Below are 26,056 nucleotides of genomic sequence, written 5' to 3' on the forward strand. Positions count from 1 at the left end.
AGATTCCTTCTCTTGATCTAGCAACTTCAATCCCGAGAAAATATCTCAGATTTCCCAGGTCCCTGATCTCAAATTCTGAAGCTAAGAACTCCTTTAGCCTCTTCATCTCTTTCACATCATTTCCAGTAATCACCATATCATCCATATAAACAATGAGAGCTGTAAATTTTTCATCATGTCTCCTTGTAAACAATGTATGATCCGCACTGTTCTGAGTGTACCCCACTTTATTCATGGCAGTACAAAGTCTCTCAAACCATGCCCAGGGAGATTGCTTCAATCCATACAAAGCTTTCCTTAGTTTACACACCTTCTTTTCAACATTATATCCAGGCGTGGGTTCCATGAATACCTCTTCATGTAGATCACCATTAAGGAAAGCATTCTTCACATCTAGCTGATGAAGTTCACAAGAGAATTTTGCAGCTAATGACAGTAGAACCCTGATTGTGTTGAGCTTTGCTACCGGGGAAAAGGTTTCCTTATAATCAATTCCTTCCTTTTGTGTAAATCCCTTTGCCACAAGTCTGGCCTTGTATCTTTCAATTGACCCATCTTCCCTGTGCTTTACTGTGAATAACCACTTGCACCTAACAGTGCCTTTCCCTTCTGGCAGGTCCACCAATTCCCACATTCTTCCTTTCATTAGGGTTTTCATCTCTTCATTCATGGCTTCTTTCCATCTTGGATCAGATACCGCCTCTGAATATTTGGAAGGGACACATACAGAGGAAAGAACAGACATAAAGGAATGATAGGCAGGTGATAAATGTGAGTAAGAGACATAATCAGCTATGGAATGCTGAGTGGTGCAAGAATGAACAGGCTTACGGAGAGCAATAGGAAGATCCAAATCTGAATTGAGAGAGTCAGAATTACCTTGGATTGCAGAGACAGATTGATCTGAGTCCAACTAGTTGCAAACATGAGGTTGAGGGCCCTTCTTCCTTCTACTGTATGTAAGTATCTCTTTCTCTTGCCCGTTGGGATCATCAGGAGCATCAACTGAAGCTGAAGATGTAACTGGCACAGCGGGAGTCTCACTAGGTCGGATGGAGACAATGGATGAAGGACCCCAAACATCATAATGGACCAAATCAAAAGGGGCTTGAATTTCATTACTAGAAATTGGATACATTGATCTGCATTGTTTTGACATTTGACACACATCACAAACTAAACTTTGACTCGGAATGCCCTTACATAAATCGGGAAACAACATTGTTAAAGAAGAAAAAGACAAATGACCTAGCCTTGCATGCCACAAGTGCAGCCTAGCTCTTGACTCCACACTTTCTGGACTAGCAGTGCTGAACTGACATCTGCATCAAAATAGTAGAGGCCCTCATACTCATGACTACTCCCAATCGTTCTCCTTGTCAATCTGTCCTGGAAAACACAATGAGAGGGAAAAAAAGTTATACTGTAGTTCAAATTTCTTGTAAGCTTTGAAACAGACAACAAATTTGATGTAAGACTAGGAACATGTAATACTGATTTAAAAGAGAGATCCTTGCTTAGGTCAACCACTCCCTTTCCCGAGATGGTGGAGAGGGACCCATCAGCTACTGTCATCTTATCCTGGCTAGACAATAAATGATATGAGGAGAATATGAGGACATATGTGTCATATGGTCAGTGGCTCCTGAGTCAATCACCCAAGAGCTAGAATTAATGGAACTAGTTGCACTAAATGCAGAGGTTGTACTTGATTTGGCAAGTGAGGTGGAAGCTAAAGGATTGTTCTTCAGATGGGCAAATGCCCGGCTGAGAACCTCTACCTCAGTAGCTGTAAAGCCCAAGGTACTTGGTCCAGAGGAATCATCAATCTGCTTTGTGGTGGAAGAGGACACTGCCTGAGTACTCTGTGAGATGTCACTACTATTGTTGGTGGCAAGATTCCCACTTGCTGTGTGGCCCTTATGTTGCATTTTTTCCTTTCTCAGAGCAGCTGGCTTCAGATGAGGGTACAAGACCCAACATTTATCCTTTGCGTGTTTCTCACCACTACAATGGGTACACTTGAGGGACTTCTTGTCTGAAAATCTGCTTCCCTTAGTGGAGACTAAGGCTGAATGTTCTCTAGATAGTTCTGTTGCTTGTGTCTGGGAGTCAACTTGCATCTCCTTTCTCCTTACTCCTTCATTCCTCACCATGTTGTAGACATGATGAAGCTCAGGTAATTCATCTCTCCCTAGAATTTGTGAACTTACACCTTCATATATAGGGTCTAAGCCTGTTAGGAACTTGAAGGCTCTGCCCTCCTCAATCTACTTGTCATGCCTCTCCTTATCCCTGGCATTTTCCCAATCCAAAATCATGTGATGGTCAAGCTCTTCCTAGAGACCTTCCAGTGTTGCAAAGTATGTTGCCACTGACATGTCTCCTTGCCTTAGGGCTGCAATGTCTTGGTTCAGCCTGTAGATTCTACCATTATTCTTCTTTTGGCCATGCCTTAGATACTTTCTCCCAGATTTTAGTGGCTGTAGGAAAATGATGAATAGTTTTGGCCACCCGAGGAGTCATGGAGGCCAGCAACCAAGATATAACTGTGGCATTTTCCTTGCGCCACATAGTGTATTCAGGGTTGTTGATTTCTGGTTCCTTTTTATCTCCATCCAAATAGCTTGTGAGTTCACGAGATGTAATGAACAGTCTTGCTGAGACATACCACTCTCTAAAGTTATACTCATCCAATAGCACACTTGTAATCTGCATGCTATGCAGATTAGGGTTCTCCAGGTTTGAGGACCTTATAACAGGTCTGTTATCTTTTGAGGACACTTCACTGGATAGTGATGACATCCTGACTTCGGTCAAGGAGTTGTTCACAGTACTGATAGCACACCAGATAGGCTTCACTTGGACTAAATCAGTTCGGGTAAAGCAACAAGGAAAAGTCTGTAACTGAACCAGTTCACAGAGATGGAGTAGGGCTAGTATCCGACTTGGAAATGATTTGTAACTGAAGTCTCCACAGCTCTGTTAAGGTCTTTCTGAACTAGTTCTGATGCAGGTTCTGACAGCTCGCAACACAGTTTCAGACTTGCCGAGACTGTCACAGTTCTGATGCAGTTCTGTTACAGCAGCAAAGGTGTTCTAGGCTGGTAACCGACCTGTGCTATGCAGACTCCACTTGAACTTCGAGTACTGCAACTGTAAAGGGAGTTCCCCTCCTAACAAACAACACTAGGACTGCTGAAATCAGTCCTCAACTAGGTCTGTCCTATACAGACCTCTACTTAATAGCCGAATAGCTGCTAACTACTAGAAACTAGTAGGACTCCAGCTTCAGGGTCTTACCTCCCTTGCGCCCTACAACCAAGGGAAACCCTAGGTCGAACCTTGTGTTGTACTCCTAGAACCCTAGGGTTTCACAGTAGCAACCCAGATAAAAAAAAAGAAATACAGCAAGGAGGAGATGGCGTCGGCAGTAACCAGGAAGGTGCTCAATGCTCTGATACCATGAAAGCTGAACCACTGTAGTCAAAGTAGCAGAAAAGAGAAGAAGAAAAAGAAAAGATGTTGTAAATGTCAAACTGTACTTGCAGTTGACCATGCCTTTATTTATATATAAGTGAAGTACAAAGTACAAGAATTTACTGGGGTACCCCTGATTAGTGATGGGACACCCAGAAGACTTAAGACGTAAACAAGATTAGGCCCATTAACAAAGGCCCAATTACAAGATATTAACATAAGAATGCGCTAATAGGAATTCTTATAAGCCGAACACACTCAAGCCTTCTAACATATCATTCTAAAACATCTCATACCACTGATTCTCCTTGGGTTTTTGACTCCAGAGCCTCAAACCACATGACCAGTAAGTCAAATTTATTTCAGACATATAACCTTCTCTCTGGGAGAGATAAGGTGAGACTAGCTGATGGTTCTTTCTCTACCATAGTTGTCCAAGGTACCATACTTCTCCCACTTGGCCTTATCCTTTCTAATGTTTTGCATGTTTCGAATTACCTATAAATTTGTTGTCCATTAGTAGTATAACTCATTCCTTGAACTGTTCAGTCACTTTTTTTCTGTCTTCATGTATGTTTCAGGATTTGGCCTCAGGGAAGACGATTGGTAGAAGAAGCATGGTGGATGGTTTCTACGTGTTGGAGAATAAAGCTGGTCTTGTGGTTACAGAGTCCATGAGTTTGTCCAGTGAGAGTCAAGCCTATTTATGGCATAGTCGTCTTGGTCATCTTTCTTTTGAGTCATTAAAAGTTATGTTCCCAAAGTTGTTTGAGTCCTTGTCAGTGAGTCAGTTACAGTGTCATACATGTCAATTGAGTAAACATTGTAGAAGTTTTTTACCTTTGAGAAATAAAAGATCTGAATTTCCATTTCATATTGTTTATTCTGATGTTTGGGGCCCTGTTACTCTACCCACTGAGGCTATCCCAAAAGGGGTATCGCTGCTATGGTCTTACCTCTCGCAAATCCTATGTCTCCATTGATGTATCATTCTTTGAGAATCAACCTTTCTTCTTGGTTTCTCCTCAAGGGGAGAGTAGGGTTGAGGAGAAACAGGCAGCTCAAACTCAACTACCTCCTTTACCCATTCCTCCTCCATTCCGGGTTTTTCATCGTCGCCATAAAAGCTAGCAGAGTTCAAGAGTCGTGGAACCTGACACTATGCAACCAACATCATCGGATTCACCAGAGGCAGATCCGTCTCATCAGCCAGGTACACTTGCTCCTATTGATATGCCTGTTCCTCTCAATGTTGATTCCACTGTCATCAATGATCTTGATGTTCCTATTGATAAGAGAAAGGGTGTTAGATCTTATACCATTAATCATCCTATTTCTAATTTTGTGTCCTATGATCACATTTCACTTTCATTCTGTGCATTCCTCTCTTCTATGGGCAGTGTCCCCGTTCTTGAGAATGTGGCAGAAGCTTTATCTAAACCTGAATGGACAGATGCAATGCAGGAAGAAATTGATGCATTACACAAAAAATGGCACTTGGGAGTTGGTGGATCTTCTTAAAGGGAAGGAACCAGTGGGTTGCAAGTGGGTGTTCACAATGAAGCACAAGGCTGATGGAACTGTTGAAAGGTACAAGGTTGTATTGGTAGCAAGAGGTTTTATACAGGTATATGGAGTGGACTATGCAGAGACTTATTCTCTAATAACCAAAATGAACTCTATTAGGACTTTTCTTTCATTGGCAGCAAATATTGACTAGGAACTTCACCAATTGGACATAAAAAATGCTTTTTTGAATGGTGACTTGGAAGAAATGTACATAACCCAACCTCCAGGTTTTTGTGCCAAAGGCATTGAACAAGAGGTGTGCAGGTTAAAAAAATCTTTTTATGGGTTGAAACAATCACCTCGGGCTTGGTTTAGTAAGTTCCATTTAGCAATTCAACAGATGGGCTTCAAACAATGCCTGTCAAATCACACTCTATTTGTGAAAAGAGGTGAAGGGAAAATTGCAGATCTAATTGTGTATGTGGATGACATAGTGATCACAGGAGATTGGGAGGCTGAAATACGGAGACTAAAAAAATTCTTAGCCACTCAATTTTAGGTGAAAGATCTCGGCCCCTTACGTTATTCCCTTGGAATTGAAGTTGCCCGCTCTCACAAGGGCATCTTTATTTCCCAATGGAAATATGTACTAAATCTACTAGAAGATACAAGCAAGTTGGGGGTAAAATCAACTCACCAATTGAATCTAATCATCAGCTGGGAGACAGTCAATGAGAGTTTTTGAAAGATGTGAAGAAGTTCCAAAGACTCGTAGGGAGACTCTTTATTTGTCTATGACCAGGCCTGATATTGTTTATGCAATGGGTGTCCTTAGTCAGTTAATGCACAATCTTAGGACAACTCACTTTGAAGCTGCAGAGAGAATCCTTAGATACCTCAAGAAGTTTCTTGGAGCTGGTTTGTTGTTCCGGAAACATGGTCCCTTAAAGGTGGAAGTATATAGTGATGCTGATTGGCCAGCAGCAGTTGATGACTGGAAGTCTACTAGTGGGTATTGTGCTTCTATAGGAGGAAATTTGGTCACATGGAGAAGTAAAAAGCAAAGTGTGGTGGCTAGATCTAGTGCTGAAGTAGAATATAGAGCGATGTCTCATTGGGTTGCTGAAATCATGTGGATAAGAAATCTGTTAGGTGAACTGGGTTTTGCAGTGAGCAATCCTATGTTAATCTACTGTGACAATAAAGTTGCCGTCAATATTGCTGCTAATCCAGTCCTGCATGATAGGACGAAACACATTGAAGTGGACAAGCATTTTTATTAAAGAGAAACTTGTAAATGGAGAAGTGTGTACTCCATATGTCAGCTTAGAAGAACGTGCAGATATCTTCACAAAAGGTCTTCATCATGTGCAGCACAATGATTTGTGTGACAAGTTGGGCATGATTGACATCTATGCTCCAACTTGAGGGGGAGTGTTGAAATAATTTAGTTATTTGTGTTAAGGTCTGTTTGGCTAGTTAAAGTGTTTTTTTATTTTCTGTTATTTTTGTTATTGTACTCACTTACAGTAGGGGCACAAGGATCTTTTCCCTTCTTATTTCTGCCGCCCTATATAATATAATAGAAGCTGGTGCCGCCAGCATTGTTCGATTGCTCCAAACCTTTTCTTCTTCCTTTCTTCCTTCTCCTTCTCTCTCTTCTTCCCTTCTCTTCTCTACTTTCTCATAATTCAATCGGATTTATTGCCAAGACTGCGCAAATAGGCAGAACCGGTTCTACCCGATTTGCGTAGATTAGGGTTTTCTCTGACAATTCAGTTCTCAGCTATGGGCGAATTATCTGAAATTAATTTTTTTATTTATCTGCAATATTTATAGAAATGTTCTATATTTATTTCTTGAATTATGGGTTGTTCGTATGGTGGAGATCGAAATCTTTTATTGGCACCAAGAATTTGCACACCTGTTGTATTATTTTATTCATTCTTGGTTTGTAAATAATTTTTTTTTAATTTTTTAGACGAAATGTATAGGATTTATTCTGATGTTAATTAATAGAGAAATTAGGTTTTTTTCTAATTTTTTCATTGCAAGAAGTGCTGGTTTGTGTGGAGGAGAAGAAGACTTTGCGTAAATAGAAAGTCTGCAATCTACGATTTGCAGAAAACAATATATCATCATTTTGAATTGGATCTTGAATTAGACACCAAACCCTAGACACATTCAACCCAGATTGGACCAAATTGGTTGGACCGAATCTGTGGCTCAATAGGGACTGTTCATAGCCCTAAAATTTTTATAATGGGCCAAGGGTTTGATGGCTGATTGCAAGATGCAAGTTAGACCAACCTGTAAAACCCAATATTGTTAAGTTAAAACTGCATCAGCCCTAATTCAGCTACATGGGTCGAATTGCTTGCAGTTCTGCCCATGTACTTAGATAATGTTATATGATAATGTTATGGGCTCTAATGGGTTGATTCTAATTTAATCTAACTATTTTAGGGTTTTACAGATGATTTAATTGATTGGATCAATTGTGGTTTTATTTCATGCATGTGATGTATGATGTGTGATGTGTTACGTGCACGGGCCATAAGCACTTGGCCCATGTTAATTTCGATAGTGGCTCTTTCGCACACCATGGTTGAATGCACATCATTGCCATGGTGTCCTTAAGATCATTGGATTATCTCCTTTCTTGATGAGCCCCACTTCAGCTTCCTCCCCAAGTGGAACCGTGTGGAACCCTAGCCGTTTAGGGCCTATCTGAATCTGGCTTTAAGAAAGTGGGAGTCACTTTGGTTTGATCTAAGCCCGGTCGACGTACAACGGGGTCTATCTCCCCACCATTCAGACTTACTTGAGCTCTCACCGTTCCTTTCGTTGTTGGTAGCCATGGTAACCGGTCAGCAAGATTCATCCGAGCTGCTTGATTATTGCAAGAAACACGTAGATGGACGATTCTAATGAGACTCACGAAGAAATAAGAACAAGTGAGCCCGCCGATTCCGAGTCAAACCCGAGCTCCTGCTTGGTTTCTTCTAATCCCGCAACGCCGAGCGAAAACTAGACATCGTCAAAGCGGAAGGACCGAGAAGCTTCCTTATGATGGCAGCGAGAGTTCGAGCGAACACAGTAGATTGAAACCTGAACAAACTGTGGAAAGATGGCAATGGGAGTTCGCGCAACTTAAAACAAACGAAGAAAAACAACAGAAGATGCCTGAGTCAATCAGCGAAGTAGCAGAGAACGAAAACCAAGGGCGTAATTATTCGTTCCCTCCAACAAAATATAAGTGCATGTGATTGGGAGATTCATATGATGAACTCTCTAAAGGCCTTCCATCATTAGCATGAAGATGGGTCATTCAGTAATGAGGAGATGCACCATAAAATTGGGCTATCCATTTGCTGTTGGATCTGTTGGATTGTTTCATAAGATGATAGGGGCGTCATAGACTGATGTGGTAAGGGCCTATCCTAAAAGGGAAGACTCTCTCACGGTCCCTTGGCATTTACGAATATGATGGGTAAGCACTTACTGGATAGAAATGTTTTAACCTAAAATGGCAATGAACCTTGTCTGACAAAGGTCAAAGGGAAAACTCATAAGATAAGTGGATATGATCATTCACAAAAGGTGGTGGGGTTATGCAGTTGAAATATTTGGCTCCATGCACTGTATGTGGTTTTCCACATTTCCAGAGACATATTTCTCTGTCTCCGTCACTAAGATAGGAGGGAAATCTCAGAGATGAACAAATGGAAATGGAACATAGATTAAAACCCATATCTATGTAGTAAACATGAATCATTTTAGGTTGTGGACTAATAATTTGCCTTGCCTTTTATTAGAAATGGCAAACCGACAATTCGCCAAGTTGTTGGACGATAACAAACTTAAGGGCCCAAACTATGCTGACTGCTTCCGTAACCTTATGCTGGTGTTAACGTCCGAGAAATTGGATAGGGTTGCTAAGAACCCTGCTCCGGATCGTCCGAGTGATAGGGCTTCTGAGGCACGTAGGAGAGAGTATCAAGAATGGGAAAAGAACTCTCTTGCTCGGTTCTACATCATAGCCTCTCTTGACAATCCGATACTGAGACAATTTGATCAAATCGAAGTGTCCAGGGATATCCTTGATAGTCTGAGGACTATGTATGAAGAGTATAATCATTCTACTCGGCAAAAGCACTTAAAACTGTTTATGACCGCTAAAATGACCGAGAGCCAGATGGTTCATGACCACTGTCTTAAGATGATGGGTTACATTAATGAACTAGAGGCACTCGGGTCAGGGCTAGATCATGTCACCAAAGTTGATGCCATCCTAAACTCTTTACCTCACTCTTTCAATCAGTTTATCATGAATTACAATATGAATAAGTTAAATGTTAGCTTTTAGGAACTCAACAATATGTTGTAGAGGGCGGAAGAACTGATTAAGAAGGATAAATCGATAGCCATGCTTGTTGAAGGTGGCAATTTAGGTAAGAAGAAGATGAGGGAAAAGAAAAAGCCTAAAAAAAGGTTAGCAAGCCTAAAAGGTAAAAGAATGACAAAGCATCGGATGCCTGTCACTTTTGCAAGCAGATCAGCCATTGGAAGACGAACAGTTCTCAGTATCTGGAGACTAAGAAGCAATGTAATTTCGAATATTTTATCATAGAGACCAATTTTTTGTTCACTTCTGCTTCCTGGTGTATTGACTCTGGGACTTCAACTCATGCATACAATGCATTGTAAGGGTTCAAGGCAAGTAGAAGATTGAGTGATGGAGAATTAACGCTTTACTTGGGGATTTTTGCAACAGTTGCAGCTATAGCTATAGGAATTGTAGAACTAGTTTTCAGAGAAGGAACAAGTGTACTTAAAGATTGTCTTTTCATACCTAATTTAAGAAGAAATTTGATTTCTGTCTCAAAATTGTGTTTGGATGGTTATTTTTTCTTATTTAGTAATTTGATTATTATTAAACGGAATAACAAATTCCTTGCATATGGAGAACTTGAGAACAATCTCTATGTTTTCCATCCTTCTCTGGAAACAAACATAACCGAAACTACGTTGGAAATAATCCCCAAGAAGAGAACTCGTGATACAGTTAATCCCACATGCCTGTGGTGTTAGACAGTTTTGTATGCCCTTAGCTTCAATCTGATTTGATGTACTTTTGTTATTTAGTGGAAATAAATAAAGTGCATGATTGATTCATATTGTTTGGTTTAATTCTGTGTAAAACCCTAAAACTGGACATTTATAGAGACTCGTGTTAGTTTTAAATGTTCACAGCCGTTGGATAAGTCTGGGGAGATTTATCCTGCTAAGGCTGATGCTGGTGTGCCACCAAGTATTGGGATGGCCTGTCTCAGCCACCAGGGTAAGACCCGAGGCACATGCAGTATGGGATTACTTGAATCCTTGAACCGGACCAGATTTCCAGTATTGCCCTGGACCTTGGAGATAGATGGGCAAAACTGGAAAGTTACACCTGACCCCTAGACTCGATTATGACACTTCACTAGGTGTTGGATCAGACTGCCTTTGATATGCCAATCAGTGAGATCCTTAGCGGGGATCAAAACCTGGGTATGTTGGGGCAGTTTGAGAATTCATCTGAGTGGATGATCATAGTGACAGAATCAGCCACTTTGTCGGACAAAGGGTAATGATCGGGAATGCACTCTCTTTGATGGAAACCAAACTGCCGGCAATTGATTTCAATCGTTGGAATTTTGTTTTGCAAAATTAATATATTTATATATATATGTACGGTTTCGAATTGTTTGCAAATGGTTTTAGTTCCCGGGATCCATGTGAGAGGAGAGTGCGGCACTGTTCCTTGCAGCCGAGGGAGAGGTCCTCTCTTGTCGGGCAGTACTTGATCATTAAGGGCTGAGAGGTTAAGTGTAAGACCATTGAGGATAATACCTGATGGGCTAATCTTGCACCTGCCCACAGTCCCTGGGTTTTTATAAGATGGCTTGGCCCAGGGACCACTTAATGTAAGTGTTGGGCCCATAGGGTCCATATGATGGACTCAAGGGGTTCATTGAGTTTTTCAGTGAATTCGGCTGGGCCTTGTTTTAGAGGTTGGGCCGAACCCATGTGGCTGGTGTGTAGATCAATGCTTGGGTCCCACGCCATACAAAGAAGCCCAACTGGGCAGCAGATTGGAAAGTAATTAGAGACTGAACACTTAATGGGCCAAAAGCCCATTTCGAGGTGGGCTGATATGATCACCCATCCATGGGGCGAATTTGAGATTAAAGTTAGTAAAAGGATTGGGCCTTTAGCCTTATCCACTCTTAGAGACCAAATTCAAATTAGATTTGAATCTGGTAACCTCCTGATAAGATCAGGAGTAAGCTAACTCTATCTGCAGAAAGGATTAAGATTATCCCCTATCCAAATACTGATTTGGATTGGGATAACTCCTAAAAAGGAGGTTTCTTAATCAAGAAGAAAGGAGGAGATTTCGAACCACCTTGAAGAGGTATATGATATCTCCTGCGAATTGAGAGAGGATTTCATTCATACTCTCCAGAAAAACAGAAAAAGCAGTTCAGCCTTTTTTCGTTTTGGAGATCTCCTCCTGCCGCCGCCATCTGCCATTGCAAGATTAGATCTTTGCAGAAAAGAAAGTCAAGAAATCTGTTCTTGACATCAGTTTTGCAAGAAAGACTGGAAAAGATTCAGTGTTTAATACTTCCAGAGGATTCTTGTGAAGGATCCAGTGTGTAGGAGGCACCCTGCTGGTTCTGTTCCATTCACAGTTGTGTCATCTTCAGCAGGAACAGATCTTGGAGCATTCTTTGGGCGTGAACACTAACTTTGGGAGATACTGTTTCTCCGGATCAGGTATATTCCTCCCATTTATCTTTTGGTACAGATCTGGTTTGATTATGGTTCAAGTAGGATCCTTGAATATTGTACTCTAAATTTAGGGAATATGATTCGCCCACCCATTCCGCAACGTTTATGGCGTCCATTAGATGGATCCTACCATTCTTTCATGTGGCTTTACTGACTTGGCCACATTAATATAGATCGTATCACAAGGTTGGTAAATGATGGTCCTTTGGATTTTCTAACTGTAGATGATCTTCTAACCTGTGAACCTTCCAACCTGTGTTTTTATGGGCGATTCACTCATTTCTTGGAAGTGTGAGAAACCACAAACAGTCTCCAAGTCTTCCACTGAAGCAGAGTATAGGGCCATATCTTCGGTTTGCAGTGAGATTGTTTGGTTACATTCTCTCTTGGAGGGTTTTTCCTTGCCTTCGGCGAGCGAGCTCGCCTTCGCTTCAACAAGACCCCCCCCCTTTGAACTACTGTTATGCATCTTTATTCTTCTTAATATAAAAGATTTTTATTAACAACAAAGAAAAAATGAGATCCCTCTTCCTCTTCATCCTCGTCCTAACCCCCCTTCTTAAGGAGGCTTACGCCTCTTGCGTTCTGAATTACGCCTCACGCCTCCGCGTTTTAAAAGACTAATTAATTCTTGACACCACTAAGATTTCTCTATTTTTCCAAGAGTGTTGACAAAGGTTTATAGATAATCATTGTCATAAGTCTGAGTGTATCCTTTGGCTACAAGTTGAGCTTTGTATCTTTCAATTGAGTTGTCTGCCTTGTGCTTAACAGTATAAACCCACTTACACCCAACAGGAATCTTATCTTTGGGGCAAGGAACAACCTTTCAAGTCTAGTTCTTTATTAGGGCCTACATTTCTTGGTTCATAGCTTCCTTCTAGTGGGGGCACTGCATTGTCTCTATAACACTGCGAGGGATGGAAACAGAATAGATTGCATAAATATAGGCACAATAGGAAGGTGAAAGAGCATCATAAGACACATAGTTAGTGATAGGATACTTTCTACATGTTCCCTTTGTGAATGGCAATAGGAAGATCAAGGTTAGAATCAATAATAGGATTGTCAGGAGGTTCAAGATTACCTGAGTCTGAGGAATCAGATTGTGATGGGCATTCTGCTTCAGGAGCCACCCTCTTAACTACGCCTGATGAAAAACTGCTCTTAGGATCGAGGTCGATACACAGGAGGAGGAGAAGTAATAGAGGTAGGAACAGGAAGGCAGAAGGGAGTTCGATCTTCACTTGCATTCACCCCCTAAAGAAAAGGATGGGGTGACTGGAAAAAGGAAGAGGATTCCAAAAAGGTAACATCCTTAGAGACATATCTCTTTCCAGAGAGAGCATCAAAGCATTTATAGCCTTTTTGGACTTTAGAGTAACCAATGAATACACACTTAACTGATTTAGGATCAAACTTGCGTCGAGAAGGACTCATATCATGAACAAAACAAACACAACCAAAGACCTTAAGGGGTAGATTAAAAGGATGTTCATCAGGGAAGAGTAGTTGATAAGTAGAATGAAGGTTAAGGACCCTTGATGGGAGTTTGTTAATGAGATATACAGTTGTCTCAACATCACCCCCAAAGCTAGTTGGAATATGACTTTGGAACAATAAGCCTCGAGCAACTTCAACCACATGCCTATTTTTTCTTTCAGTCACCCCATTTTATTGTGGAGTATGACTACATGAACTTTGGTGAATGGTGCCCATGTTTTCAAGAAATCTATGCAAGTGATGTTTAAAGTATTCCTTGGCATTGCCAGATCTTATTATCATAATTCTTTTTTCAAATTGTGTCTCGATCATTTTCATGAGTTTTGAACAATCAGTGGAACTTTGTCTCTACTTTTCATCAAATAAAGCCATGTATACCGACTATAGTCATCAATGAAGAGAATGAAATATCTGTACCCCCCCCCATATAGGGGACAGCATATGGGCCCCAATTCAAGTGGAAAGCAACATTACTTCTTTTACTACTTGCAAAATATATTTTCTACATTGTTTGGATAAATGACAAACTTCACATTCAAAGTTCTATTTGGACACAGAATCAAACAAGTTTGGAAACAAAAACTTGATAGAATTGACAGACATAGGACCAAGGGGACAATGCCATAATTTCAAAAGACTCATTTTCTCATTGGAACAAGACTTAGTTTGGCTTGACAATCCATGCTTTGAAGGTCCATCTAGGGGGTAGACTCCATCCACTTCATGCTCACTTCCAATCGTCTTCCCCGTGCTTAGATCCCGAAAAACACAATGGTTGGTAAAAAAGGCCACTGAGCAATTGTGGGATTTTTTTAAAGAACTAATAGACAATAAATTTTTTTGTAGTTAGGGCACATGTAGAATAGAGCCAAGAGAAAGGTTATTAGTGATTCTGACTTCACCTGACCCGAGATTGGGGTCTGAGATCCATCAACAACAGTAATCTTGCCCTTCCCCGGGGTTAACTTATATGAGGTAAAATGTGAAGGCATACCAGTCACTCCATGTGTTGTTCCAACTCTTTTCACTCCAAAGAAAGATGGTTCTTGGTGTATGTGCATTGATAGTAGAGCAATTAACAAGATTACTATCAAGTATAGGTTCCCAATTCCTAGGCTTGATGACATGCTTGATTGGTTCCCAATTCCTAGGCTTGACGACATGCTTGATATGATGAATGTGTTGTTCCTCCTAAAGAAAGGTTTTATTAGAGAAAGCCTTAATCCATGTGCTGTTCCAGTTTTTCTCACTCCAAAGAAAGATGGTTCTTGGCGTATGTGCGTTGATAGTAGATCAATCAACAAGATTACTATCAAGTATAGGTTCCCAATTCCTAGACTTGATGACATGCTTGATATGATGAATGGAGCAACCATTTTTTCTAATATCGATCTAAGGAGTGGCTATCATCAAATACAGATTAGGCCTGGTGATGAGTGGAAGAAAGCATTTAAGACAAAAGATGGCTAATACGAGTGGTTAGTTATGACATTTGGACTAACTAATGCCCCTAGTACTTTCATGAGGATGATGACCCAGGTACGTTGATCCTTCATTGGTTGTTTCCTAGTTGTTTATTTTGATGATATTCTTATATATAGCCATAGTATAAAAGAGCATATTGATCATCTACGTCAAGCGGTGAGAGTTTTACGCCAAGAGAAACTCTACATCAACTTAATGAAGTGCTCTTGTATGTCACCCAAAGTTATATTTTTTGGAGTTTGTTGTTTCTGCTGAAGGGGAGTGATTCTTTGCTTGTTTGACCTTGAATCATCAGTGGAATGGGTGGACAACAATCTATAGTCAATTTGATGATACATTCAATTTCGCTCATTAAAATTGCTTGAGGATATCTAAGTTTGTTTCTTAAATTTAACAGCTTTAAGTTGAGTTAGGTATCTATGTGTTAAGGTTGTAACTACTGGATTTTTAGATCCCTTAAACAATTAATTCACGTTTAGTGATCAAAAAGGTTGACATAGTGACTATAACTATGGCAAAAATGGATGTTTTCTGTGATTAAGGTTTAACAAAATTTTGTTAGTCAATCTTCAGGGTTTTAGAATGACCATCAGTTAGTCATGTGTCTGTACCCTTTACATATGTATACCAAATAAATATTGGATATTTATTTGATTAAATATTGGTTTAAATGACCTTTGGGGTTTAAGAGTGTAAACCAGGTACTATATTTGTGCTTGTACTCTTTCAGATTGGATGTTACATTACCATAATGCCTGTGATTCTAAAGTAACTCAATCTAGAATATGTTTAAACTCCAATAAACTGCAAATGGAAAATCCAGGTGGGCTTTACCATATTTGTTTACTTTTGCCATTGGTTGGTGGTTACTTATGTTTGTGTTCAACCATCTTATCATGTGTTTACTCTTGATTGCAGACTGAAGTTTTTTTTTTTTTTTTCCATCTTAAACAGCTAGTTGCTGAAGCATGGGATACAGGTGGGCTTTACCAAGTTGGTACGTTTCCTCACTGGGGTATATGGTCAGAATGGAATGGGAAGGTGGGTTAGCATATTTTGAGTTATCTAATAATGATGAAGTATAACCAAGGAAAATCCAGTTCCAGTGCATAAAAAAATCATGGGACACAAGCAGCTAAATAAAGCAATCATATTCCTTTTGAGAACCAGGCACTCTACTGTGCTTACAATTATTGGAATGTCAACCTAAATTTTTACTTCTATTTTGATTTGTATTTCTTTTTTGTCTTCAGTATCGTGACATAGTCCGGCAGTTTATCAAAGGCACAGATGGATTTTCGGGGTCTTTTGCTGAATGCATTTGTGGAAGCCCAAATCTATACCAGGTGGTTATTCTTATCTTCATGTATGTCATATCAAATTGTCATTGATTATTTTCTTAATCTTGTTTTCTGATCACTAAAAAATTCAAAATTTGTTAAAATATGGCATAGAAAAATCATATCAGCACTTCCGAATTGGGTTCAGATTTCACCATCCCAACCTGCCTGGTCATGATACTCCTACATACATAGAAGGTATTCTGGTTATTTGGCATGACTTCTAACCCCATAACCTTACAGTTTAGGATTTAGTGGTGAAACACACCTTTAATAATTCAGAAAATATAGAAAAAGAAAAGGAAGAAAAAAGAAAGGTTATAGCAAGGGTTTGTGGAAGAAGAAGAGAAGGGAAGAGAGAAGAGAAGAGTTTGATCCATGCTCTCTACCCCCCAAGATGTCTTTTATTCTCTTAATTCTAAACTGAGTACAATTCCCTCGATGCCCTTAACGGGGCAGCCAGCACTAAAGAAATAATAAAAACAAAACAAAAGAGGTCCGTAACTAAGGCCCATTCGGCCCATTCTCACTACAGATTTCTTTACATATTTGTTTTGGTTTTTCTTCATTATTTTTGGAGCAGGTAATGCCTTGGAACCCATAAACCAACTTCCAACTTAAATTTATGGCTTTTGGGTTTTAGAGATGTGTTATAAAAATTATAATTGAAAGGCCATGGGTTGGGTCAGGTTGGTATCAGGTTGAACCCTATAGGGTCAGGGAAGATTCAGAAACTGCATGTTATCATGTCAGGTTGGGTTGTGTTTGAGTGAAAGCACTGGACAGTTGAGTTAGGGCAAAGCCATAATGAACCCGACCTGTTAACATCCTATCACCTACTGTTGGCCCCAATAAATTTATTGCCTGCCAATCCCCTCTCTAGTGGGTGAGTCAGCAAAACAGTTTTCTGTTCTCCTAACCAAGGTTTAAAATGTCAGTGTTGGTGAAAATGTTGGTCATCCTAATATAGGAAACATGTTGGAGATGTCAAAAATGCTGTATTGAAATATTGTAAAAATTATAGACATGAAACATTGTGAAATATGTAGAAATATACAATTATATTTTATGAAATGATAAAAAAAAGCATAGAAACATCATTTTAGATTATTATCTTGTTCAAAACCACCAAATAAAGCCATGAAACTAGGGTTAATAGACAAAATAATACTCTATGAAGTTGTGTAAACCTCAAGAGTTAAAGCTACATAATAGAGTACAAGTAAAAGTTTGACTCATAGAAAGTTCAAAGGATTCTAATAGATCAACCAAATAATATATTACATTTATCAACATTTTAGACAAGGTTTTAACCAAATTGAACGAGGCATTCATGAGGTGGTTGATAGGCATTCCTTCTTTTATGTAAGTCTCTTTATGTATGAGTGTTCAGCTGATAAGAGTTCTTATTAGCCTATACCTAAGTTTAAGTTATCCTGTAATGGGCCTGTGTTAATGGGCCTAAGCCTGTTTAATGTTTTAAGTCGTCTTGGTGTCCCATCATTAATCAGGGGCATTCCAATAATTCCTTGTATCATTGTACTACATTCTAATATAAATAACAGTAGTGTCGACTGAGCTATTCAGTTCGACATTTACAATATTTCAGAGGTCTTCTTCTCTTCTCTACTACTTCGAATACAGCTCCTAAGCTCACATGGTATCAGAGCATTATCTTCTCCCTGGTTTCAGCCGGCACACTCTCTCTTCTCTTGCTGTCTTTTCATCTTCTTTTTTCTTTTCTGGGTTGCTGCAGTTATAACCTAGGGTTGTAAGAGAACAAAGCAAGTTCGAACTTAGGGTTTCTCAAGGGAAGTAAGACCCAAAAGCAGATGTCCTAGTAGGTTATTTCCGGCAAATAGTAGCTATTTGGCTACTAAGAGAGGTCTGTATAGGACAGACCTAGTTGAGGACTGATTTCAGCAGTCCTAGCACTAGCTGAAAGGGGGAGAGCTTCTTCTACAGTTGCAGCTTTGAAGCTCCAGCAAGACTTGCACGGCACAGTGGTAAAGAGCCCTACTTTCAGGTTGGTTATCAGCCCAGAACCTCTCACTTGCTGCTGTAACCGAACTGCTTCAGCTCAAGTGAAGTCTACCTAGCGAGCTACCAGCACTGTGAACACTTCGGCCAGCTCTAAACAGAGCCATCTACTCTAAGACTGAAGTCAGGATGTCCTCACTATCCGGAGAAGTTTTCTCTAGAGATAACAGACCTGCTGCAAGGTTCTCAAACCTGGAAAACCCTAATCTGCACAGCTTGCAGATTACAAGTGTGTTGCTGGATGAGTATAACTTCAGAGAGCGGTCCGTCTCAGCAAGGCTTTTCATTACTTCCCGTGATCTCACAGGCTATTTAAATGGGGACAAGAAGGAACCTGAAGTCGGTAGTCCTGAGCATGCCGTGTGGCGCAAGGAAAATGCCACAGTCATGTCTTGGTTGTTGGCCTCCATGACTCCTTGGGCTGCCAAAACTGTTCATCATTTCCCTACAACTGCTAAGATTTGGGAAAAGGTATCTAAGACCTACGGCCAGAAGAAGAACAATGCTAGAATCTATAGGTTGAACCAAGACATTGCAGCTCTAAGGCAAGGAGATATGACGGTTGCAACATACTTTGCAACTCTGGAAGGCCTTTGGGAAGAGCTTGATCATCATTTGATATTGGATTGGGAAAATGCCAGGGACAAGGAGAGACATGATAAGCAAATTGAAGAGAGCAGAGCCTTCAAGTTTTTGGCTGGCCTAGACCCAATGTATGAGGGTATAAGGTCACAAATTATAGGGAGAGATGAATTACCGGAGCTACACCATGTCTATTACCTGGTGAGAAATGAAGAAGTCAGGAGAAAGGAGATGCAAGTTGATTCTCAGACACAGTCAACTGAACTATCTGAAGAACATTCAGCCCTAGTCTCCACTAAGGGAGACATATATCCAGACAAGAATTCCCTCAAGTGCACCCACTATGGTGGTGAGAAACATACAAAAGAAAAATGTTGGGTCCTGCATCCTCATCTGAAGCCAGTTGCATTGAGAAAGGACAAGAGACAACATAAGGGTCATACGGCAAGTGGGAATCTTTTCACCAACAACAACAGTGGTGACAACTCACAAAGTACTCTAACAGTGTCTTCTTCCTTCATAGGGCAGGTTGCTGACTCCTCTGGAGTTGGTACTTTGGGCTTCACGGCTAGTGAGGTAAAGGTTCTCAGCCGGGCATTAACCCGTCTAAAAAACAATTCTTTTGCTTCCACCTCTCTTTCCAGATCAGGTACAATCTCTGCCTTTAGTGCAACTAGCTCCATTGATTCCACTTCTTGGGTGATTGATTCCGGAGCAACTGACCATATGACACATATGTCCTCCTTATTCTCTTCATATCATTTGTTGTCTGGCCTGGATAAGATGAGAGTGGCTGATGGGTCTTTTTCCACCATCTCTGGAAAAGGGGTGGTTGACCTAAGCAAGGACCTCTCTCTTAAATCAGTTCTACATGTTCCTAGTCTTACCTCTAATCTTTTGTCTGTTTCAAAACTTACAAAAAAGTTGAACTACAGTATAACTTTTTTCCCTACTCATTGTGTCTTCTAGGACAAATTGACGAGGAGGAGTGGTCATGAGTATGGTGGCCTCTACTATTTTGATGCAGACATCGGCTTAGCCCTACAAGCTTCTGCTGCTACTAGTCCGTAAAGTGTGGAGTCAATAGTTAGGCTACACCTGTGGCATGCTAGGCTAGGTCATGTGTCTTTCTCTTCATTAGCAATGTTGTTTCCCGAATTGTTTGAGGGCATTCCAAGTCAGAGTTTAATTTGTGATGTGTGTCAGATGTCAAAACAATGTAGAATAGTGTATCCAACTTCCAGTAATGAAATTCGAGCTCCTTTTGATTTGGTTCATTCTGATGTTTGGGGACCTTCACCCATTGTTTCCATTGATGGTTTCCGTTACTTTATCAGTTTTATTGACCATTATTCTTGGTGCACATGGATTTATCTGTTAAAAGGACGAAATGAAGTGCCACGGATAACTATGGCTTTTTGCAAGATGATTGAAACACAATTTGATAAAAGCAATTTCGGTCAAACAATGTTGTTGAATACTTTGAAAAATCCCTGAACTCATTCATGGAAGATGGTGGCATGTTGCACTAATCATCCTGTGCTAATATCCCTCAGCAAAATGGAGTTGTTGAGCGCAAAAACAGACATCTATTGGAGACAGCTTGAGCCCTACTATTCCAGCACAAAGTGCCCAAGCAATATTGGTCTCAAGCTGTACTCACTGCATCATACCTGATAAATCGGATGCCATCTAAGGTATTGGGTATGAAGACCCCTTTCTCTGTTTTGTGTCCCACTGTTCCAGAATTTCTTCTTCCCCCACGGGTTTTTGGCTGTATATGTTTCATACATGTGAAGGATCCAAAGAAAACCAAGTTGGATCCCAAGGTTACAAAGGGAATATTTTTGGGGTACTCTCCTACACAAAAGGGGTACAAGTGTTATGATCCTGTCTCCAAGAAAAAGTATGTCACCCATGATGTAGTCTTTTTTGAGTCTCAACTCTATTTCCAGTCTTCTCAGAATCCTCTTCAGGGGGAGACTAGTGGATTGGAAGAGGATTCTCATTCTCCATCCTTTTTTGTTCCCCTATCTGACTAAGGTCTTCCATCACCTTCCACTACTCCTAGCTGTGACATTCTGGGTCAACCTAGTAAGGTTCCAAATGTGTCAGTTACTCCTAATGCAGCAGTTGCTCCTGAAGATTCCAGTAGGCAACAAAAGGAGATACTTACCTACAACAGAAGGAAAAAGGGCTCTCAACCTCATGACTGCAACCAAATGGACTCAGATCAATCTGTCTTTGCAATTCAAGGTAATTCTGACTCACATACTTTGGATTTGGATCTTTCTATTGCTCTTTGTAAGCCTATCCGTTCTTCTACCACCTGGCATCCCATAGCTGATTTTGTTTCTTACTCACAATTATCTCTTGCCTATCACTCCTTTGTGTCTGCTCTTTCCTCTGTATATGTTCCTTCTAGGTACTCAAAGGCAGCATCTGATCCAAGGTGGAAAGAAGCTATGAATGAAGAGATGAAAGCCCTAATGAAAGCAAGAACTTGGGAATTAGTGGACCTGCCAGAGGGGAAGGGCACTGTTGGGTGCAAGTGGGTATTTACAGTAAAGTACAGGGAGGATGGGTCAATCGAGAGGTACAAGGCCAGACTTGTGGCAAAGGGATTTACTCATAAGGAAGGAATTCGCTACAAAGAAAACTTTGCCCCAGTAGCAAAGCTCAACACAATCCGGGTTCTATTGTCACTAGCAGCAAATTTCTCATGGGAACTTCATCAGCTGGATGTGAAGAATGCCTTCCTAAATGGTGATCTTCATGAAGAGGTATTCATGGAACCTCCACCAGGCTATGATGTTGGCAAGAAGGTGTGTAAACTAAGGAAAGCATTATATGGTTTGAAGCAGTCTCCCCGGGCATGGTTCGAGAGACTTTGTATGGCCATGAAGAAAGTGGGGTACACTTAGAGTGGTGCAGATCATACCTTGTTTACAAGGAGACAGGATAGCAAGCTTACGACACTCATTGTTTATGTGGATGATATGGTGATTATCAGGAATGACTTGGAAGAGATAAAGAGACTGAAGGAGTTCCTAGCTTCAGAATTTGAGATCAAAGACTTGGGAAATTTGAGATATTTTCTTGGGATTGAAGTTGCTAAATCAAGAGAAGGAATCTACATATGTCAACGGAAATATGTGCTAGATCTCCTAAAGGAAACAAGCATGATGGGATGCTGGCCAGCAGACACTCCAATAGAACAGAACCATGGCCTACAAGAATCAATGGGTGAGGACTACTGTGATAGAGCGAGATACCAAAAATTGGTAGGAAAGCTGATATACTTATCCCTTACTTAGCCAGATATTGCCTATGCAGTGCATGTTGTTAGTCAATTCATGCACTCACCAAAGATCCCTCACATGAGAGCAGTTGAAAGAATTCTCAGGTACTTGAAAACTTGCCCAGGGAGGGGAATTCTATTCAGAAAAAACAGTAAACTTGAAATTGAAGCCTACACTGATGCAGATTGGGTTGGGTCTGTTGGAGACAGAAAATCAATCTCAGGTTACTGTACATTTGTGGGAGGAAACCTGGTCACATGGCGCAATAAGAAGCAGAATGTAGTGGCTAGATCAAGTGCAGAAGCAGAATATCGAGCTATGGCCCACGGGGTTGCTGAACTCTTATGGCTTAGAACTCTTCTTAATGAGCTTGGCATTAAGGCTGAAGGTCCTCTCAGGCTGTATTGTGACAATAAAGCTGCCATCAACATTGCCAACAATCTCGTGCAGCATGATAGGACAAAACATATTGAGATTGATCGACACTTTGTTAGAGAGAGAATTGTCTCGGGTGAACTCTGTGTGCCTTATACTCCATCTGAGATGCAAATTGCAGATGTATTGACTAAAGGGCTGGCAGCAGCAAAGTTCAGGGACATACTTGGCAAGCTAAAAATGATTGACATCCATGCTTAGCTTGAGGGGGAGTGTTGGATTGAAGTTTCTTTATGTATGAGTGTTCGGCTGATAAGAGTTCTTATTAGCCTATACTTAAGTTTAAGTTATCCTGTACTGGGCCTGTGTTAATGGGCCTAAGCATGTTTAATGTTTTAAGTTGTCTGGGTGTCCCATCACTAATCAGGGGCATTCCAGTAATTCCTTGTATCATTGTACTACATTCTATTATAAATAACAGTAGTGTCGACTGAGCTATTCAGTTCGACATTCACAGTATTTCAGAGGTCTTCTCTTCTCTACTACTTCGAATACAGCTCCTAAGCTCACAATGCCTATAAACCCAAGGAAGATTGTCCCCTTGACTCATCCACCCAATCACCATTTAGGAGTCTCCTTCAACTTCCAGCCTTTCTGGATGAAAATAGAAGACAAATGGCAGTCCTTATAGTAATTATAGCAGTTTAACCTGATTGAATTTCCTTCACCAGTTGGTCTTGAATAAATTAATAGCTTAGCTGCTTAATGATTGTAATATATCCTTTGCTAATAGCACATTGCCTTTCTCAGTTGTTTGCTTTTTGTTCAACAAATGCGTTTTGTGATTTTCCTTGTGATAACAAGTTCCAACTTGAAGTTGCAATATCATTTTTCTTTGGTATTTTCTTCTTAATTTATAGCAATTATCTACGACCATGTAATCACAATCTGCATATATACACAGTATGCTGTCTGTAAAGGTTTATTATGTATAGGCCTATTGCGTTAAAGTCCTCACTAAGACTGTCATCAGGAAGGAGGGAGAAAACCTTGGAACAGCATAAACTTCATATGTGCACATGATGGATTTACTTTGGCTGATCTAGTGACATATAACAACAAGCATAACTTGGCAAATGGAGAAGACAACAATGATGGAGAGAATCATAATAATAGCTGGAATTGTGGACAGGTAGGTCCTAATTTCTTTTGTCTTCAAGGTTTTCCCCTTTCCTTTTAACATGCTTTAAATGTTCTTCTTGACTTCTTTTCTACTGCATTCAATCTCACTATCATGTAGTTTTATTCCTTATCATGCTTTACAAAATTTAATAGCTGCAACAATTTTGTCATGGAATATATTGAAACCAAATGATGTTTACTGTCAATTGGAAACAAGAATCTAATAATATGGAATTTCAACAATATTTGTTTGATGAATAACTTTTATTGAAAGAATAAGACTTACCTATTGCTGCCACTATCTTTGCCACCGCTGGTGTTGCTATCTCAAGGAAACCTCTCTCTCAACCTCTCATTCCTATTTCCCATCTCTACCATTTCCTCTCTTCCTCTTAAAATTTAAAAAAAAAGAAAAAAATCAATTATATGCATATAATGTGTTGCACCTATGATAAGAGACATAGCCTAGGCCCAAGCTTGGACCATCCCAGGTTTCAGGCCTAAAACAGTAAGCCTGGACCCGGGGCTAGGCCTATAACTTCTATCTATCTATCTATCTATCATGTGCATATAATATGTGTGTAAAATTAGCGTTCACCCTCTAAGATCTTTCTGGTGACAAACCTGAAATCAGAAGCCCATAATGGTGCTGATTTGGGCATATTTGCACATATGTAACTAGGGAAATTACCCCTTGAAAAGAGAAAAGATACTTGTACTGGTAAGTTTAATAATAAGAGAAGACCATCTATAGGAGGAACAAGAAACTGATGACGAAGAAAGACAAAGGGAAGGGAGACGAAGGATATTTCATGACAGTAGCAAGATGGAGGAAGGACATCATGATGGAAGCAAAGAAAATGATTCTTGAAAGCTGTAGGAACAATGGACATTATTCCTTGAAGGTGAGGGAAGAAAAGAGAGCTACCGCCTTCCTTGTTGAAAAAGCTATACATTTGTTGAAAGGATTCATTGATGAGGTTGTATACTCTGTCAAAATACAAGGATGGAAGAAATTTCTGATGTTCCATGGAAAAAATATGTAGTTGAACTAAGATGGTGTTAGACAGTTTTGTATGCCCTTAGCTTCAATCAAAATGATGTACTTTATGAGTTTATTGTAAATGAATAAAAGTGCATATTTGATTCATGTTCCCTTGGTATGTTTCTATGTAATACCCTTAAACTGGACACTTAATGAGACTCGTGTTAGTTTAGAATGTTCACAGCCAGTGGGTCGGTCTGGGGAGACCTATCCTGACAAGGCTGACACTGTAGTGCCACCAAATCGGTTGGAGTGGCTTGTCTCAGCTACCGGGGTGAGACCCTAGGCACACACATTGTGGGATTAATTGAATATTTGAATTGGACCAGATTTCCAGTATTGCCCTGGACCTTGGAGATTGATTTGCAAAACTGGAAAGTTACACCCGACCCCTAGACTCGATTATGATACTGCACTAGGTGTCGGATTGGGCTGTCTTTGATGTACCAATTAGTGAGATCTTTAGCGGGGATCAAAACCTGGGTATGTTGGGACAGTCTGAGAATTCATCTGAGTGGGTGATCATAGTGACAGGATCAGCCCCTTTGTCGGACAAAGGTAATGATCGGGGATGCACTCTCACTGATGGAAACCAAGACTGCCGGCAGCCGATTTCAATCGTTGAGATTTGTTTTTGCAAAATATATTTTATATGAGATATAAAAGTATATATATTATGCTTTCAAAATGTTTGCAAAAGTTTTTAATTCCCGGGATCCATATTTGAGAGAGTGCAACACTGTTCCTTGCAACCGAGGGAGAGATCCTCTCTTGTCGAGCAGTGTATGATCATTATGGGCTGAGAGGTTAAGTGTAAGGCCATTGAGGATAATACCTGATGGGCTAATCTTGCATCTGCCCATAGTCCCTGGGTGTTACAAGGTGGCTTGGCCCAGGGACCACTTAGGGTAAGTGTTGGGCCCATAGAGCCCATCTGATGGGTTTCAGGGGGTGCACTGTCCATAACAGTGTATTCAGCCAGGCCTTGTAACAAAGGCTGGGCTGAACCCATGTGGCTGATGTGTAGATCAATGTTTGGGTCCCACGCCATACATGGAAGCCCAATTGGGCAGCAGTTTGGAAGGCTTAATGAATACATAACCCTAAATGGGCCTTAGGCCCATTTCGAACTGGGCTAATTTGATTAGTCTTTAAGGGGCGAATTCTAAGATAAGATCAGCTGATAGGATTGGGCCCACACCCTATCCACTCAGAGAGTCCAAGATGTAAATGAGATTTAGATTTGGAAACTTCTTAATTAGATTAGGAACTGGCTGATCTAATCTGCAGATAAGGATTATCCCTTATCTTAAAGGGACTGTAATCCAGATATGATTTGGGTTAGCAACTTCTAATGGGATTAGGAGCTGATC

At 40.4% G+C, this 26,056-nt stretch overlaps 1 protein-coding gene across 2 annotated transcripts in view; it reads left to right on the forward strand.

Annotated features, from left to right (window-relative positions):
* The window catches only part of ISA1 (isoamylase 1), a 138,434-nt gene that overhangs the window by 84,934 nt on the left and 27,444 nt on the right, over nt 1-26,056 (forward strand). For both annotated transcript variants that reach the window (XM_088957540.1, XM_088957541.1), the window contains exons 11-13: nt 15,772-15,858; nt 16,071-16,163; nt 23,490-23,648. In XM_088957540.1, coding sequence (XP_088813666.1) covers nt 15,772-15,858; nt 16,071-16,163; nt 23,490-23,648 — 339 coding nt within the window. The remainder of the gene's footprint in view (nt 1-15,771; nt 15,859-16,070; nt 16,164-23,489; nt 23,649-26,056) is intronic.

This window comes from Nelumbo lutea, chromosome 8, assembly GCF_056320005.1.
Source record: "Nelumbo lutea isolate HS-2025 chromosome 8, American lotus-T2T, whole genome shotgun sequence".
Taxonomy (NCBI): Eukaryota; Viridiplantae; Streptophyta; class Magnoliopsida; order Proteales; family Nelumbonaceae; genus Nelumbo; species Nelumbo lutea.